This window comes from Cucumis melo, chromosome 12 (assembly GCF_025177605.1).
Source record: "Cucumis melo cultivar AY chromosome 12, USDA_Cmelo_AY_1.0, whole genome shotgun sequence".
In the NCBI taxonomy this organism is placed as follows: domain Eukaryota; kingdom Viridiplantae; phylum Streptophyta; class Magnoliopsida; order Cucurbitales; family Cucurbitaceae; genus Cucumis; species Cucumis melo.
Genome location: NC_066868.1, coordinates 731,263 through 747,090, shown reverse-complemented (window position 1 = coordinate 747,090; position 15,828 = coordinate 731,263). Strand labels below are relative to the sequence as shown.

At 36.3% G+C, this 15,828-nt stretch overlaps 2 protein-coding genes across 2 annotated transcripts; both read right to left on the bottom strand.

The window, feature by feature from the left end:
• Positions 1–735: 735 nt before the first annotated feature.
• On the bottom strand, positions 736–2,679 carry LOC103497031 (cationic peroxidase 1-like). The gene is made up of 3 exons (XM_008459089.3): positions 2,414–2,679; positions 2,032–2,223; positions 736–1,394 (listed from the first exon to the last, which is right to left on the bottom strand). Exons 1-3 carry the CDS (start codon positions 2,624–2,626, stop codon positions 840–842), a joined length of 960 nt encoding a protein of 319 aa, XP_008457311.2. The 5' UTR covers positions 2,627–2,679; the 3' UTR covers positions 736–839.
• A 1,168-nt stretch (positions 2,680–3,847) lies between these two features.
• On the bottom strand, positions 3,848–15,738 carry LOC103497030 (protein TIC110, chloroplastic). The gene is made up of 15 exons (XM_008459087.3): positions 15,017–15,738; positions 14,729–14,788; positions 13,582–13,705; positions 13,388–13,456; positions 13,181–13,279; positions 12,986–13,052; positions 12,499–12,563; positions 12,323–12,417; positions 11,643–11,770; positions 11,460–11,560; positions 6,123–6,339; positions 5,804–5,958; positions 5,486–5,611; positions 4,414–5,391; positions 3,848–4,275 (listed from the first exon to the last, which is right to left on the bottom strand). Exons 1-15 carry the CDS (start codon positions 15,538–15,540, stop codon positions 4,033–4,035), a joined length of 3,051 nt encoding a protein of 1,016 aa, XP_008457309.2. The 5' UTR covers positions 15,541–15,738; the 3' UTR covers positions 3,848–4,032.
• Between the last annotated feature and the right edge of the window lie 90 nt (positions 15,739–15,828).

Below are 15,828 nucleotides of genomic sequence, written 5' to 3'. Positions count from 1 at the left end.
TAAAAAAAACGATGAATGTCAAATCCTAAACACCGTAGTAAATTGGAAGTTTTGAAATAGCAATTATTGTCTAATAATGGTTATTATAATCTTGTATAATTTTCGGTTCAAACATTCTCATAATGTTTATACTATCAATCTTGAAGTCCAAAAATTAGAAATTTTCATAAATATAACAAACTTCTACGGTACAACAAGCTGTTTTTTAAATATTTTCCATCTTCCTTCTCCTCAGTTTATGGTCTTTGTTCCGATTTCTTTCCGTTTGAATAACCAAATATGATTTCTTCTTATTGTCTTTCTTTTTCTCTATTTTTGGTTGCTACGTGCATGATCTTTCTTCTTTTTTTTTACGTTGTTGTTTATATTAGAATAACCAAATCTAAAAGATAATGTATAAATAATCTTAAAAAAAATCTTTTAGAGAAATTTAAACAGTATCAAATTTTGAAAAAGAACCGTTTAGATGATCAAATCTTAACGTGTAACCTAATTAATTCAACTGTAACCAAATTAAAAGATAGAATTGAACAAATTTATTATGCTGTGTCAATCATTTTTAATAGTATTGTTGACGGGGTATTGATATTTTCGATGACTAACCTATGCATTTTTTCTGTTTTTAAAATTGTTTGCTTATATTTTTTAAATGAACCCTTAATTGACATTACATTAATCTTTGGTCTTATTATTAATTAAATAGTAAAAAGAAACATGGATGCAAAACTAGAAAAATATAAGTCGGCGGCAATGATGTGATTTAGGAAGGGTCGACGCCGACGCCGACCGAAACATAAACAAACCAAAGTTAAAAAGTAGTCTTTAATTATTTGTAAAATTTAATTGATTTTACGGCAGTCGGAGCGAATCTGGCCGTCGGAGCCGGTGAGAGGGGAGAGGTTGGACATCTTAACCATGGCGGCGGCGAAGTCGGAGAAGAAAGCTTTAGGGTGGGAGATGTAGGAACTGACATGAGAATCGGCAGAGGAGTTGGTGAAGAGAGCTTGATCGGAGTGAAGAAGGCCTTTGTTTTGGACCAAATTTTTGAAATAGGCGTTGTCGAATAAGGATTGAGTCTTGAGATCCAAAGGGGAAAGATTTTGATCGTCGCCGGAGAATGGGCAGTTGGTTCTTAGAGAGGCTGCAAAATCTGGATCAATGGTGGTTGTTTCGTTATGAGCCCTTACTCTGAACATCGAGCACCTTGCTTGTCCAATAGTGTGAGATCCTGAAAGGGCGACCAATTCTTTGGTGTCGAAGCCTTTGTTAGAAAAGGCAGAGATGAGATCGGGAAGGTCGAGGAAGGGAGAAGGAAGGTCATTGTTTGCGTTGTCGAAGCTGGCTGTGGTTGAGTCCCTCCGCCCAAGTCCGACTACCCACGAAGGCCCTCCAAGCTGCAAACCCCCAACCAAACCATTAATAATTTAACACTTCAACAACGTAACATCATCCATATGCATGCAATGCATGCATCTTCATCTTCCCTATCTTTTATAAATACTAATTATAACCATGTTTTACATCATTTCATTTTATACTCTTAATCATGTGTTACATCCATCCATCCTCATGTTGAATCAACTAAATTCACAATTAGATATTTGAAACCCTAAATTAGTTTACTTAAAAAAGTTTAGAACTTTAATCGATAAAATTATAAGCTTCACGAGAATATAATGTAATAAAAAATATAAATTAATGTACTTGGTAAACTTTAGAGTTAAAGTTAAAATAATTATTAATTAATCATGTCTCGTTTATGGTAATAAGAGTTTTTTGGTTTTTTTAAGTAAACTTATAAACAATATTTTCAACAATAAATTTTAAAAAATAAAACTAAACTTTTTGTCAAAAAAAAATTACAATTAAGTATTAGCAGATATATATTTCTCATTTGATTAAACAATTGCAAATATAAACAAAAATAATACCATGCAAAAGAATTTTTTTTAAATGTTAACATATATATTGTTAGTCTTAAAGTTCTACTTATTGCAATTACTGTTCTAGAATGCATAGCTTTGAACTTACTGCAACCACAGAATCCCGAGCTGCAAGGGACAAAATATCAGCACAAGAAACCACAGAAGGACAAGCAGCCTCCACCAGCGTTTTTATTGAATCGATCACTTCAAAACCTCTTAGTGAATCTTTGTTCGGAATCGCTGTTTTTTCTCCTGTAAAGTTTGATGTGTCATCCAACAGTACCGACGCATCACATCCCTGCATGACATATAACCATTTCATCATCTCTACAAAAATTTATTTAACAGTAGACTTGAATATGTGTTATAGGATGCAATCATTGTCTCCCCTAAAATATACTCAAAATGTAATTTTTCTTTTCTTTTATTTTATTTACACACATGAGAAAAATATAAACTACAGAATGAGTTAAAGATAGATCACATGCATTGACAAAGCAATCGTGAAAATGAAGGCGAAGCAACGATGCTCCCATTCTATACTCTTTATCTACTGCTTTCACGACTTCACTTCGGACAATAGAAAGTAACTTTGGACATGTACTCGCATAGTACTTTGCAGATAAACTGCCAGAGCTCAAAGTTGCCATTAATGAAGCAAACACCAAAACACACCACAAGTTGCTGCACTTTGGTTCCATTATTATTATTTTTGTCTCAGTCAAAGCAAGATATTATGTTTGGATTGATCTGTAAGGAATGTTGGTATCTCAAACTATGAATATATAGTGACCAAGTTTCAGCTCGTTGCATCTTGTACAAAGTCAAGTTCAAATGTTGAAATTTTGTGAACAAAAACAGAAAGGAAATGAATTTTCACGAGCCTAAACCCACACTAGTGCGGGTGGGTGTACCAAATCTTAATTATTACTTTATCTGGTATTTTTTGTTTTTATCTTGGCTTTAATTGTTTTAAATAGCTCAATTTGAAATGTCATTGACTATATAGCTTTCATTTTCTTAAGCATGAGAAAGTTCAACTAGCTGAATTCATTGAATAGTGATTTTAATATATCCTTAATTAGACTTGAAGAAGTGAATGTTGATGTCTAGGCAGCACTGATTGGGGTGAGTTTTAAACTAAATCATATTGGTTGTGTGAACAGAATGCATATCAGGAATCTTTATACTTGGTCAAATTGTTAGTGCTTTTAATTCTATACACTATTCCATTGGTAAATGTAAGACTAAGGAGATATTCAATTCCATATGATTTTGCTAATCCCCCAAACTTTAGAATCTTCCGGTGCCTAAAATGTGACAATTTTCAAATGTTATAATGGATTTCGAACAAGCAAGGCTAGGGTCACAAACATTCATACAAGCCTTGTTGCAGCTTACAGATCAGAAATTCAGATACAAATATTTCACTTTTGAAAATTAAGCTTCGGTCTCAATGGAGGCTGAAGAAGTTTCTAAGCATCATTTTGCAACCCTACCCCGAAACTCAATTTATACAAGTTTGACCTATAATTTTCAAAACCAACTATTTGGGTAACCCTTCTTTCGACAATTAAGTAAAAACTCGTGAATTTCAACCCACGTAATATTCGCCGTTGGATTGTAAAGTAATATAAGTCGGTGAATTTCAACCCAAATAATATTCGCCGTTAGATTGTAGAATGACGTAAGTTTATTTTCCTTCGAATAATAATTTAGTATGTACCGATATTCTTTAAAAATTATAAATATAGTAAATTTCTGTATACTAAATTTTACTGATGATGGACTATCGTTAATAGAACCTTATTAATTCTCTGTTGTTGATAGAACTCGAGTTTAGGATTAAAACTTACGATATTTGAAAATTGTTCTAGTGACCCAAATTGTAGTGAAGACTGGGTCACCGGGAGAGTAAAAAATTGTTAATGGAGCAGTACGATTATTAAGCAAATCTCTGGCTACAAAATACAAATATCACACCACATCATATATCTCAATCTATCAATTAATGTTGCCACTCGGTTTTCGTCCGGTCTAGGAAAATTATGAAAACAAAAATTGGAATAATGGCCAAAATTCACTTCCTATTATTATCGCGCAAAAATCAAAATACAAAGTTTTCCTCCTCCGCACCAAGAGGTTGTAATCTATCTCCCATCTCTCGAATAGCAGCTGCAGTAGAGTCATCTATGCCCAGCAAATATTGCAAACGAGACAACTTCTCAGGCGTCGGCTCACTCTTCGCATATACAGAGTACAGATCAGCAAGTTCTTCTGACACATCCCATGATAAAGGCTTCGATGGAACAGCTTTGTCACATGCAAGAAGATCATTGAGAGATGATACCTAAAGAAAATAAAAAACGCCCCATTACACTTGGAATCTAAGTCAATAGTACTCACTAATTAACTGAAGATATTTGCACAACTTTAATTTCGGTTGTTACTCTACAAAGGAAAATAACTAAAGTGAAAGATATCTTACCACCCCCTGACGGTTTCTCTGCCTCAACAAGGCCACGGCCTGAATTAAGGAGTTTGACAACCTGCTCTCTGCCAGCTCGCGTACAACCCCTTTTGCCTCCTCAGCATTAATGTTGAGGTCCAACGGGATTTTCTCATAGACCTCTTCTTCATCGAACTCACCAGTGCCAGATGAGAAAATGTCATCCACGGTCTTTTTGAAGAGATTCTCTCGCAATCTCTCAGATATCATGCTATCTAAATCAACATTTGCTTCCTTAAGTTCTCTAATCTGCTTAATGTTGAGCCGTCCTTGACCAACAGCAGTTTCAATGGCAGCAGCCATTTTTGTGGTTGTTATGTTCTTAATGATCTTATTGGCATATTCAGAAGGCAACCCAACTTGCTTCTGTAACTCATTGAGCTGTTCTACCCTGGCCTTTGTCAGTTGACCATCAGCCAAAATTACCTCAGCTTTTTGCTGGAAGGCCTGCTCAGCAAGGCTCCTATGTACTTCAACAATCTCCTTAGTGGTTAAACCCAAAATGTTGCCAAGCTGATTTAGTAAGACGTACTCGGAATCATCCTTCTTTGTCGTAATCTGAGCACCAAAAGGAATACGGGTAACTTCACCAGTTAAACAGAAAAGCAAATATGTCTTGTAAAGGTCGGTTTGTTCTCTTTCTGGCAGATCATCCTTCAAAGTGATCTCTGTCTGACCAGCTTTCCCCAATTTTACAGAAAGCTCTTTGTTTGGTTTTATTTTCTTCAAAGTCTGAAGTGATTCCCATTCCTCGTCCTCCTCAAGCTGTTCCTCTTCTTCTTTGATAGGCTCTTCCGATGAGGCATTAGCATCAGCAGATTCCCCTTTTATATCAGCCACCAATTCTGTAACAACTAGCGTATTAAAAGCAATCATCTTCTTAAGTTCTTTTGCAGCTTCAGTACGATTTCCAGCTCCACGAGCTCGCTTTATATAGTTGATGAAAATCTTCCGAACCTTCAAAAGTTGGATAGTATAAAGGGAATCAGGATGAGAGCAACAAAAATTTATCTCAAGTTACTGAAAGAATACAATGAAGATGATTACTCACTGCTTTGCTGGCAATTGACATGGCAGCCTCCCTTGTCAACCGCAAGCTATGAGCTGCCTTCCTCACAGATTTTTTTATATCTGCATCGTAACCATCAACACCTGCAGCAATGGCCTCTTTTACAACCTGGAAAAAGAAATTAGAAACATTAGTCTTGACAGAATAGAGGTGGAAGTCCCACCAGATAGCGTGTCAAATTATAGACAGAAACAAGTCCAACTCTTTATGAAACCCATAAACAAGAACTTAATAAGTGAAATAAACTGTTAGACACCAAGGCACTAGACAATAAACAAAGAGATGCTAGATATCAATTACCTTTTCAAACAAGGAACCACAAATATCTGTATGTGCCGCTTCGACAGTCTGTTGCGGTATGCAAAGCATAACTCTTAACTTCAGCAGCGCTGATACATCCTCATCACTCAACTCTCCATCAGCAACACATTGCTGAAGCTTTTGTCGGTAAATTTCTTCATAACACAACAGGTAATTCAGAAATAATCGTAAAAATATGGATAAGGATATATGAACTAGCTGCGTGAATATTAGGAAAGCTCAAAGCGGAAACCGATTATTGACAGCACAGACCAAACATAGGGGAGCCCGATCCCAGTTGTCATCTAAAATAAAATACCTTCATGAATCTCACTGGCCTTCAATGGATCAAAGTGAAGCTCCTCACAGAGATTTTGGAGGAAGGCTGCTTTACTATCTGCCATCTCCAAATCACCACCACTTACAGACTGTGAAAGACGTTTGCGATAAACCTTGGAGGTAACATCAAGTGTAATGTTTTCTGCTTCTCGCTTCCCTAAACCAAATATATTTCTCAATTGATTCAAGGCAGCAAGCTGAGAGGGAAAAAAAAGAAGAAAAATGAATGTTTACTATCCTTTATTGGGGGGGGGGGGGGGGGTTGGGTTATTTGTAACAAATCAACTACTAACAGAGAGATAAACAAACACAGCATTGACCTACCTAAATAGAAAATTCTAACAAAAATTTGAAAACATGGGATTCAATAAAAACAAAGTTGTATTTTATGTTTTCATAATATGTATTTGGTAACATATTAAAAAATTGGATTCTTACGAAATGTTTAAATGTAATACTATATATTTATAAATCATAAAACTAGCCTTATTCACTAAAATTTAGTTGACAATAAGCTATTACTAATTTATTTATGAATATAATTTACGTTTAAAAAATTAGTTAAACTGCAATTTTAGTCTCTATTGTTTGGAAAAAGTTAGAATTCAACCTATAGTTTGATAAAATATCATATATAGTCCTGATTGACGACCTTTCATAAATAGTCCCTATGTTTCCTGATTTGACAACCTTTCATATATAGTCCTTCTAGTTACAAATCATAGAGACTAAATTCTGTTCTTTTAAAACCGTAGGGACCAAATTTGTAATTTAAACTAAAAATTTATAGAATTATTTCTTTTTTCCTTTTTCAAAAACATATGTGAATGTTCAGGCCAGCTTACGCACACCTCGACTAATCTCACGGGACAACCCGTCTCACCCTACAACATTTGGGTGTCAAGGACACTCATAGGAAAATAATTCCTACGAATTTATAATAATAAAAATGAATTGAGTCTATAACATAACATATTGACATATTGTATTTCTAAATGCTTTTATATATATTTAATAGAATTCTGTTTTTTAAAATGTAAAATTCAAATTCTTGATGCAATGAAAACATAAAAAGTTTGTTTTCAAAATTTGCACTATTTGGATCAAATAATCCAAAAATAGTTCTCGAAAACAAAATTTGGATTGTCGACCAAACGTATACCTGCTGAATTCAATGAATCTGAAAACATAAAACAGAATCCAGATTCTCTACCAAACAGGCCCGCTTGGTGAACTATGGTTTTAAGTTTGGGATGGCTTCCATATGTTAACTTCAAATAAAAAGTTTATTCAACTTTTGCAGGCTAGTATTCCAACTGTAATTATTTCTTGTGATGAACTCATATCAAGGAAAAAAATGAAAAGAAAATATAATCAGCCGTCTAACGCAAACCTAAAATATAACAACATGCATTGCTATTGGCGTACAAGGTGTGAAGAATTAGCATAAAGAATGATCAAGCCTTCAAGAAGGATTAGAATTAGCATAAAGAATGATTAAGCCTTCAAGAAGGATTAGAATTAGCATAAAAAATGATTAAGCCTTCAAGAAGGATTAGAAATCACCGTGTAACTAAATGCTAACCAAGAGCGGTGCATGTTATTACATTTGGGGCTTCCGTTAGAGATATTTTTCCTCATTTGTTAAACTCTATCTTGAGGAGGGCTCGAATGTTTGATTTCAGAAGCATGGTGGGATACGAAGCACAAATATCAACACACGACATGCCATTTTTCAAAAAAGTAGGACACGACAATTTAGTAAAAAGAAACTAAATATATCATGCATACAAACATATTACATAAGGATTTCAATTAAATACATCAAAATAACAAAAAATAAAATAAAATAAAAAGTAATAAGTAATAAGTAAAAAAATAATAAAAAAAGATGTTAACTTTTCTTGGACAAGTTCACGCGACCAGCAAGAGAGATGGGCGGCGATGGCGACTAGCGAGAGGGTTTGGGCAGAGAGGGTTGGTGGCCTGGTGGGGAGAATCGGAGAATAGAGTGGAGTGCGTGAATCTTTTTGTTTTAAGAAAAAATTAAAAAAAAAACCTAATAATTATTGCCATTGGGCCGGACTAATGGGCTGTTTCTGTGGGTTTTTTTCTCCAGTCGTGTCAGGCCGTGTCTTGGCCATGTCCGAATTTTTTTTTAAAAGAATCGACATGCCAGCTAGCTTGTTGGAGACATGTCAAGGCATGTCGATGTCGTAAACATGTTCGACACTGATACTTGAACATCTTAGGAGTGTAGGTGCTTCTTAGATGGTGGGTCGGTGATAAAGCTCTTCTGTGAGCCATTTTGAACAACAGCATTTGCTAGCTTATATTTTACTGGGCTTTGATCCTTCCACCTCTTCTGTTGTTAGGTTTCACATTTCATCTGTCTAATAGAGAGCAAGAATTAGATATTGCAGGTCTTCTTACTGTTCTCTTCAGGGTCAGCAAGTGCTTCATGGGAGAAGGGATTCTAGGCTGTGTAGGGGTTCTCTTGCCATTCTTCCTTTAGTTTGTGGTTGTCCCCACCCTCCCCTCCCCTCCCCTCCCCAAACTACCCCTGCTTTCTCCTCCATTAAGGTTAAAATCTCGGAGCTAAAGATTTTGGTGTGGTAAATTGTACATGAAAAGGTCATCAATATGCATCATGTTCAGAGAGTCTTCCCTGTGTTGTATCTGGTCTGCAGTGATGTATTCTACGTAGGGGTCATTGGGCCAAGTAAAGGACACACATCACTTGTTCTGGGACTATCAATTTGCTTGGTCTTTCTGGTTTTGTTGGTTGGAGAACTTTGGCTTATCTTTGGCCTAATTGCAATGATTAGGCTATTACTGAGGAGTTCCTAAGCTTTCTTTAAGAGGAAAAAAAAAAGAAAAAAAAACAGAAACAAGCCTCTTTATTAATATTATTAAAAGAGACTAATGCTCAAACTACAAAAGAAAAATACCAAGAGCAAAACGGACTAAAAGAACAGAGACAAGACAGAACATAATAAAATTGCAAAGAGCTGGACAAGTCCCTCTAAAACCCTAGCAAAACAAGAACCAAATACAAAGCAAGCTGAAAACTTTTCCAACAAGGAGCCCAAAATCAGCTGAAATCTTGATCACAAACTGCTTCAAAAATGAATGGAAAGAAAAGCACCAAGAAAGGGCAACCAGAAGCAGCGCTTCAAGCTAGATTTAAAAATATGATCCTGTACCCTAGAAGATTTGCTGAAATCTTTCATATCGCCAATAAAAACTGCACGTGTACAACTGAAAAAGGCCATCAAAACTACAATTCGTCGAACAGAATTCTTCTTCCATATGCCATCAAACTTCTCCAAATTCTTCCCACTGGAAAGTTCTCACATCCTTTCTTTTTTCTTTAGTTTTAGTATTTCCAATCTCCCCATCTTCTAGCTCTTCTGAGTCATTCTTGACAAAAGATCCACAGATGTCTCCTCGGGGGTTGAACAAGCCCTCCCATCTACATCAACAGATGATTCAATTTCTTGTGAAGACATGAGATCTACGGACACCACCTTTGAGGTTGACCAATCCCTTTCATCTACATTAACAGATTCATTCCTATGCATTGAAATATCAGAGCTACTTCTGAAGTTTGATCGACTGACCTCAACATTTCCATCTTGCACAGAACTCATAGCTTCATCCTACGATGCATTGCCTGACGCTCTTCCATACTCAAAATCAGAAAGCCAGGATATCAACTGATATCCCACAATAAGCTTCAAGATTAGTGAAGAGGGAGCACCAAGAGAACCACAACCAGCCTTGCTGAATCTTTACTAAGATGAAACCACAAAACTGCTAAAAAATCAATAATTGTTCAACCGGTTGGAAACATTTCTTGAGCCCAGCTTCTTCACTGAATCTAGGGAGAGTACTAGTTCTGAATTAAGTGTTTCAAGAGACTTGAATCCCATTCTTTTTATCTGCAACTTTCAAACCACACAAGTTTCGCTATACATACTCCATTGTAACCTATTATTGAACCAAACAGTGACTAAAATCAGATCTCAAACGAAAACTAGTTGGCATTCATCTACTAGCAACTTTAAATGGGCTCGAAGTTCACAATGATGGGACTAAGAGGGGTTTCCAAAGATCTGTTTTCCAGCATCCAATTCTTCTTCGTGCTTAAACAAATCATTGAGATTAGTTTCTAAGGAACCTTTCAAAGAATGATCCACAAACTCATTTAGTTTCCCCAAATGATCATCTTCCTCACTGCTTGCACTAAAAGAAGAGTCAAAATCTGAATCACATTTCTTTTAGGATGGAGGGCCCATAGTTTCAAGAGAAGGGCAATTTTAGGTAAAAAGCTAGTTTTTCTAGCTATTTTGTGGGAATCTTGACTCGAGAGGACGATATAATAGAGGGGCGTGGTCGTGGAGAGGTAGTGTGACAAGGTTTGGGAGGAGGCTAGATATAATGATCATCTCATATGTAGGCGTCGCTCACTATGCCTCTTTGTAACTATAATCCTAGTTTGATCTCGTTGGAATAGATTCCCTTTTTTAGTTCCTCACAATCTCCTTGATGGGCTGATTTTTGTATCTCGTACATTCTTTCATTTCTCTCAAGGAAAAGCAGTAAAAGGACAGTTTTTTGCCATAATTTTTTTTTAACAATAAGAATGATAAGAGAGAAGGTGAAAAAACGATATTGAGTCCAATCTACATAATACTTATTGTTATCATTACCATTGTGATAGGCTAATCTAGTGGTCTTAGCTGATTTTGACAAAAGTTTGGCATATATCCATCAATGAAAAGACCATATGCCAGTTCCTGGTCTTTCAGGTTTCCCATTCTACGATAACCCGCAAACATGGCCACGTATAACTTGCAACTCCTTCCAAGTTGGAAATTTGGAATTCCATATCCAGGTTCAATCAACATGCCAAAGGCTAAAATCACTTCTTTCGAAGTAGGAAGAAAATAGCTTCAGAATCCTTATTTGAGATGGATTAACTTGCCACAAAATTCACCTCTTGCCATCACACTTCCTAGGGTATATACCCTTTCCTCGGCTCACCTTACATCTATTAGACTATTAGAAATGGCTTTAAGAGTGCAAATGGTTTATCCTTTAGGACAACCCAGAAGTGGGAAGGATTCCAAGCATTGGTATTTTACGCGCCTTAGAAGGCATCAAAGAATTTTGCAATTGGTACATTTATTTTTCCAACTCCCTAGCTAGCGTTTAACTATGAATGACAACCACTCCCCTAATTTGAAATGATCATTTTAAACTACACATTAAAAGATAAGACAGTACATGGATTTGGTATTATTAAATGCACCTTATCTTCTTCCATCCGGCCATTAGATAAAGAATCCGTAACATAGGTTCGATAGAGGAGCTTCAAATCATCTATTTTCCTGTCACCATCATATTCTCCACCTAACCCAAATGAGGGATAAAAGCAAGTCATATGTGATTCATCCAAGAAATTAGAAATAACAATATTGAACTTAAAACCTACCCAGGAGAAAAACTGGGCCAACACCAGGAGCAAAGCGATTGGCATCTGGATGGTTCTTTAATGAAATAAGCAAACTGTTGAACTCAAGTATCTTATCAAGCTCTTCCACAACTTCAATGACTCCCCGGCTGGAACCCCAAAGTTATTATGAGTTTAACAGAAAACAATTGAACAAAGTAAAGAAGCCAAAGATAAAATACATGTATTCATAAAACTATACATATACAAATGAAAGATTGTGTGGGAAACAGAAAAGATGTTTTGGACATCTTTGGTGGTAGTGGTAGGTCGTAAAATAGTTGACCCTTTGAAGATACTTTCTCAACTCCTGAAGAAATTTTAGATAGAATCAACTTTCGAGGTTTAAGAGGTCTATCCTATCCAAAAAATGTTATACTTGTCAGCTTTTGAAATTCTAATCAAGTGGGGAGTTTTTCTACAACAATCATTCGGGTAAATAGGTATGCCGTCTTTTCCTCAAATTTACTTCTTTTCTTTTTTTTGTAAATAGGAATTTTTCTTTTCTTTAAGAGGGAAGGAGGAGAGAGACTCCATCAACGAAACATTAACAAACATGGAATCTAATTTACTATATTACGATGAAAAGCTAACAGAATATTTCTTTGGGGATTTAAAAATTACTACAAACTGAAACTAGACAGAAGGAATGGTAACCATACGCTGTCCTTGTTCTGGACTTGAGTATATTGAGTGCTACTGATATATTTTCCTCAACCAGCTTCCTTGTATGCTCCTTAAACAAATCATCTGCCAGCTGCACGAAAATAAACTATAATGTTGGAAGAAACAAATATGAACTCCTTAGAAAAGCTCTTGAAATTAAACATTGAGATACCTCATCGGAAAGTCGATACAAACGTTGTGCACCCTTGAGGCTTATGAGCTTTTCCGCATTAAGATCTAAAAGAATTCATCAATGATGTACCAATCAGGATAGACGTGGGGACAATGCAACTGATATGTTGAAGGTCATTTTCCAATAATGATTGACGAATGTACTATAAGCACTTACAAGTTTAATCAATCTCAATAATTGACTTTTTTCAAATAAAAAAAGATAAACTGAATTTTCAACTGAATGCCCAATTGAAATGATAATAAGATACCACCATTTAACTACATTTAATCATCTCTCCACAATGAAAATGTAGTTAAAGTTCAACCCTTTCAGTAACCTAGAAATGCCCTCGTTTTTCCTTATTAAGACAGGAGAAAGCAAAAACAAAGGTAAACCCAAACCCTTCAGGATTTCAATAAATGCATAAGAACCTGAGTGTACACCAAGAAAATCCTGAATGTACACTTGCTTACAGCATGTTTACCTCTTCCAACTGATTTTAGCTCAGAAATATACAGGCGTTGAGCGTTGTCGCGGATGGCAATCTCAATCTGAGTATAATATTATAAAACAGTTGTTAATTCAGATGCACTCAATCAAGCATTGAGCAAACAAATTAACTAAACGACAAAACAGGAGAATAAATGGAAGCTGTAATTAAAATACTTATGTTCAATACCTGAGAATCAGTAACCTTAAAAACACGCTTCCAAGGTAATAGAAAAGATGATGCATCGCCAAACACAAGGGTTGATACGTATATAAGTTTCTGAAATGCCTGCACTGGAGGTTCACCCTTAATGGTCAAGCTCCATTTTTCTAGACCATGACAAATATCTCAACCAATCAAACCATTCATACACAAAAAATGAGCATATTGACATACCCGACGTTCCTCTAGGTCACCATCACGGTCTCCAGTTTCAAGCCGTTGCCTAAAAATTCTTCTACCAATCTAGAAACCCAAAAAAATAATTAGTTTTCTTTAAAATCATGCAGAATCAGTTCAACTAACATTAACACTCACGAAGATAATTCATATCCCCCACTCAAGATGCAAGACCAGTATTGAATACTTACCTCCATATGCATAGTAGCTGCATCAGGGTCATCAATGCCCAAGGCACTTTTGAACTTGATGATTGTGTCAACCTCATCACCACTCAGATCTTGACTTCCCGAGGGAAGAACAGAAGACACAAATCTGAAAAAAAAAAATCATTAATGAGAAGCAACTTGTTGTATTGTATAAAGAAATTAGAAATAAAAAATAGTGGGAGCAAGACATTTTTTTTCTTTTTTTTTTGATATAAGTAAGTGTTTCGACCAACTTATGTGCACCTTCACTAATTTCACTAGACAACTCATCTGATCCTACACAATATTTAGGTGTCAAGGAAACTCGTAGGAAATTAATTGATCATTGTGTTGGTCTCATCATCTTGAAGATCCTGACATTCCCGAAAGCATAATAACAAATAAAAAGTTGTACAGAACTTTTTATTTGAAAGATATTTGAGGTATTGCATCCAGAAAGGTGAAAATAAAGAAACTCTGAAAAACATACTTCAATTAGCATGAATCACAAGGGGTAATAGTTACAAAAAGTTTTAGTTACGCAACTCCAAGTAGGACTGACAAAATACCATTTCCCAAAATCGTATTTGGCCCTCTCAACTCCTTATAATTTGTTTTATTTCTTCCTACACAAATTTTCTGATGCAAAACCTTGAAGGCAAACGATGAGAAGATTTAAGGAGTAATGTTTTAAAAGCTCAAATCTCACAGTGGATGGGAAAATATCTCACTTCCATCCTTAAAAATACGAGACTAAATTTCACGGGTGAGAGGAATTTACAAGGAAAACACCGACAAAGTCAAAGGAATGCCTGTCCAATTGGCAAAAATCATAGAAGGCCATACGAAAAAAACTACATAGCAGAAAAACTGAAGAACCAAGCCATCCATGAGTTCCTCTCTTTCAAAGATTCTTATACTTCTTACCAACTCGATTCCCGAAGAAGGGTCTTATGGCAAATAACCACATAATCTCACCTTGCCTCTACCTTTAAAACAGGTGTCCACGAAAGTAATACGTAGCAGCTCTCAAGTCTCTAGGGAAGTATAGAGGCGAGTAGAAATTTACAACACTAATGTATTGAGTTGAGCATCGAAAACCCGTTTTTCCCGTAGTTCATTAAGCAGTTGCAGTTCATGCGGGCCTTACCGACAATACAAGTCACAAAGCTCCGCGTTAAACGCCTCATCTTGCTTGCTAACTCCATATCTGAAGATTAACGTGAAATAGAAAAATTACAATATAGATATAACCTACTATTGCAACAAAATGCCAATTCTCAAATTTTTTATCCAAAATTTTTGAATAATGATATCTGTGGACAAGCAAACCATAGTTTATCAACTCATGTAAAATAAAAAAGTTCCTGTTCGTCAAGTCTATACAACTGAAAGAAACTACAGGAATAGAAATGAGGAAAAGAAAAATCAAACCAACTTTGTGGCAATGCTTTCAATTTCCTCCTTCTTCACGTTCTTGGGGTCATCAAATCCGGCCACATAATTATGCAAATCGACAGCCGCAACTTCAGGAACGCAAGAATTCAAGGAGTATACAGCGGCTCCACTAGCCGCAGCGAGAGCAGCAGCTCCACCCAAAGCTGCGTTGCGGGACTTACCAAAGCGCAAGCCGAGTCCATAACCGGCGGCTACAGCTCCGGCAACAACAATGGCAGAGGTTGCTAATCGTAAAGGCGGAGGTAGTAGGTGAACAATAGGCTGAATCCCAGTAAGCTCCTTCTTGCCACCAAAGATATCAAGCGAGGAAGGGGAGGAGGAGGAGGAGGAGACGTCTTGTTGTGTAACCTCGGAGGAGGCACGGGGAATTGAGACTCTGAAGTGGCGACGTTTGGAGAGATTGAAGTTAGAGGGAGTTGGAAGAGGGAGAGGATTGAGGAGATAAGAGGAGGTGGGAAAGCGGTTGTTCGAGAAATGAGAAGCGAGAAGCGCAGAGGGATTCATTTCTCCCTCCGATGATGTTGTGAGGGATAAACCGAGGATGAATGAAGGTGGATAAGGCAGTGAAGGAGAGATGTATTAGGGTATCGTCCAGTTCAGGGAGGCTTTTATAGGGTTTAGCAGAGTTGATTAAGGGAGCTGGCGCCCAAGGGGATTGAACGATGAAGGAGAAAAGACAATGCTAATGCCACATGGACATGGAGAAATGGAGATGATGCCCAAATTTCAATTTATTTATTAAACAAATCAAAAAGGGGAAACTGCAAAAGCTACCCCTATACTTTTTATATT

Excerpts from the sequence above, each read along its gene's own strand:
- LOC103497030 (XM_008459087.3), bottom strand. The coding sequence starts at position 15,540 with ATGAATCCCTCTGCGCTTCTCGCTTCTCATTTCTCGAACAACCGCTTT. Across the intron at positions 13,280-13,387 it reads GTGACCTAGAGGAACGTCGG|GCATTTCAGAAACTTATATA; the intron begins GTATGTCAATAT and ends CCTCCAGTGCAG. Across the intron at positions 5,392-5,485 it reads TGTCAATTGCCAGCAAAGCA|GTTCGGAAGATTTTCATCAA; the intron begins GTGAGTAATCAT and ends CAACTTTTGAAG.
- LOC103497031 (XM_008459089.3), bottom strand. The coding sequence starts at position 2,626 with ATGGAACCAAAGTGCAGCAACTTGTGGTGTGTTTTGGTGTTTGCTTCA. Across the intron at positions 2,224-2,413 it reads TTCACGATTGCTTTGTCAAT|GGATGTGATGCGTCGGTACT; the intron begins GCATGTGATCTA and ends TATGTCATGCAG. Across the intron at positions 1,395-2,031 it reads CTCGGGATTCTGTGGTTGCA|CTTGGAGGGCCTTCGTGGGT; the intron begins GTAAGTTCAAAG and ends GGGGGTTTGCAG.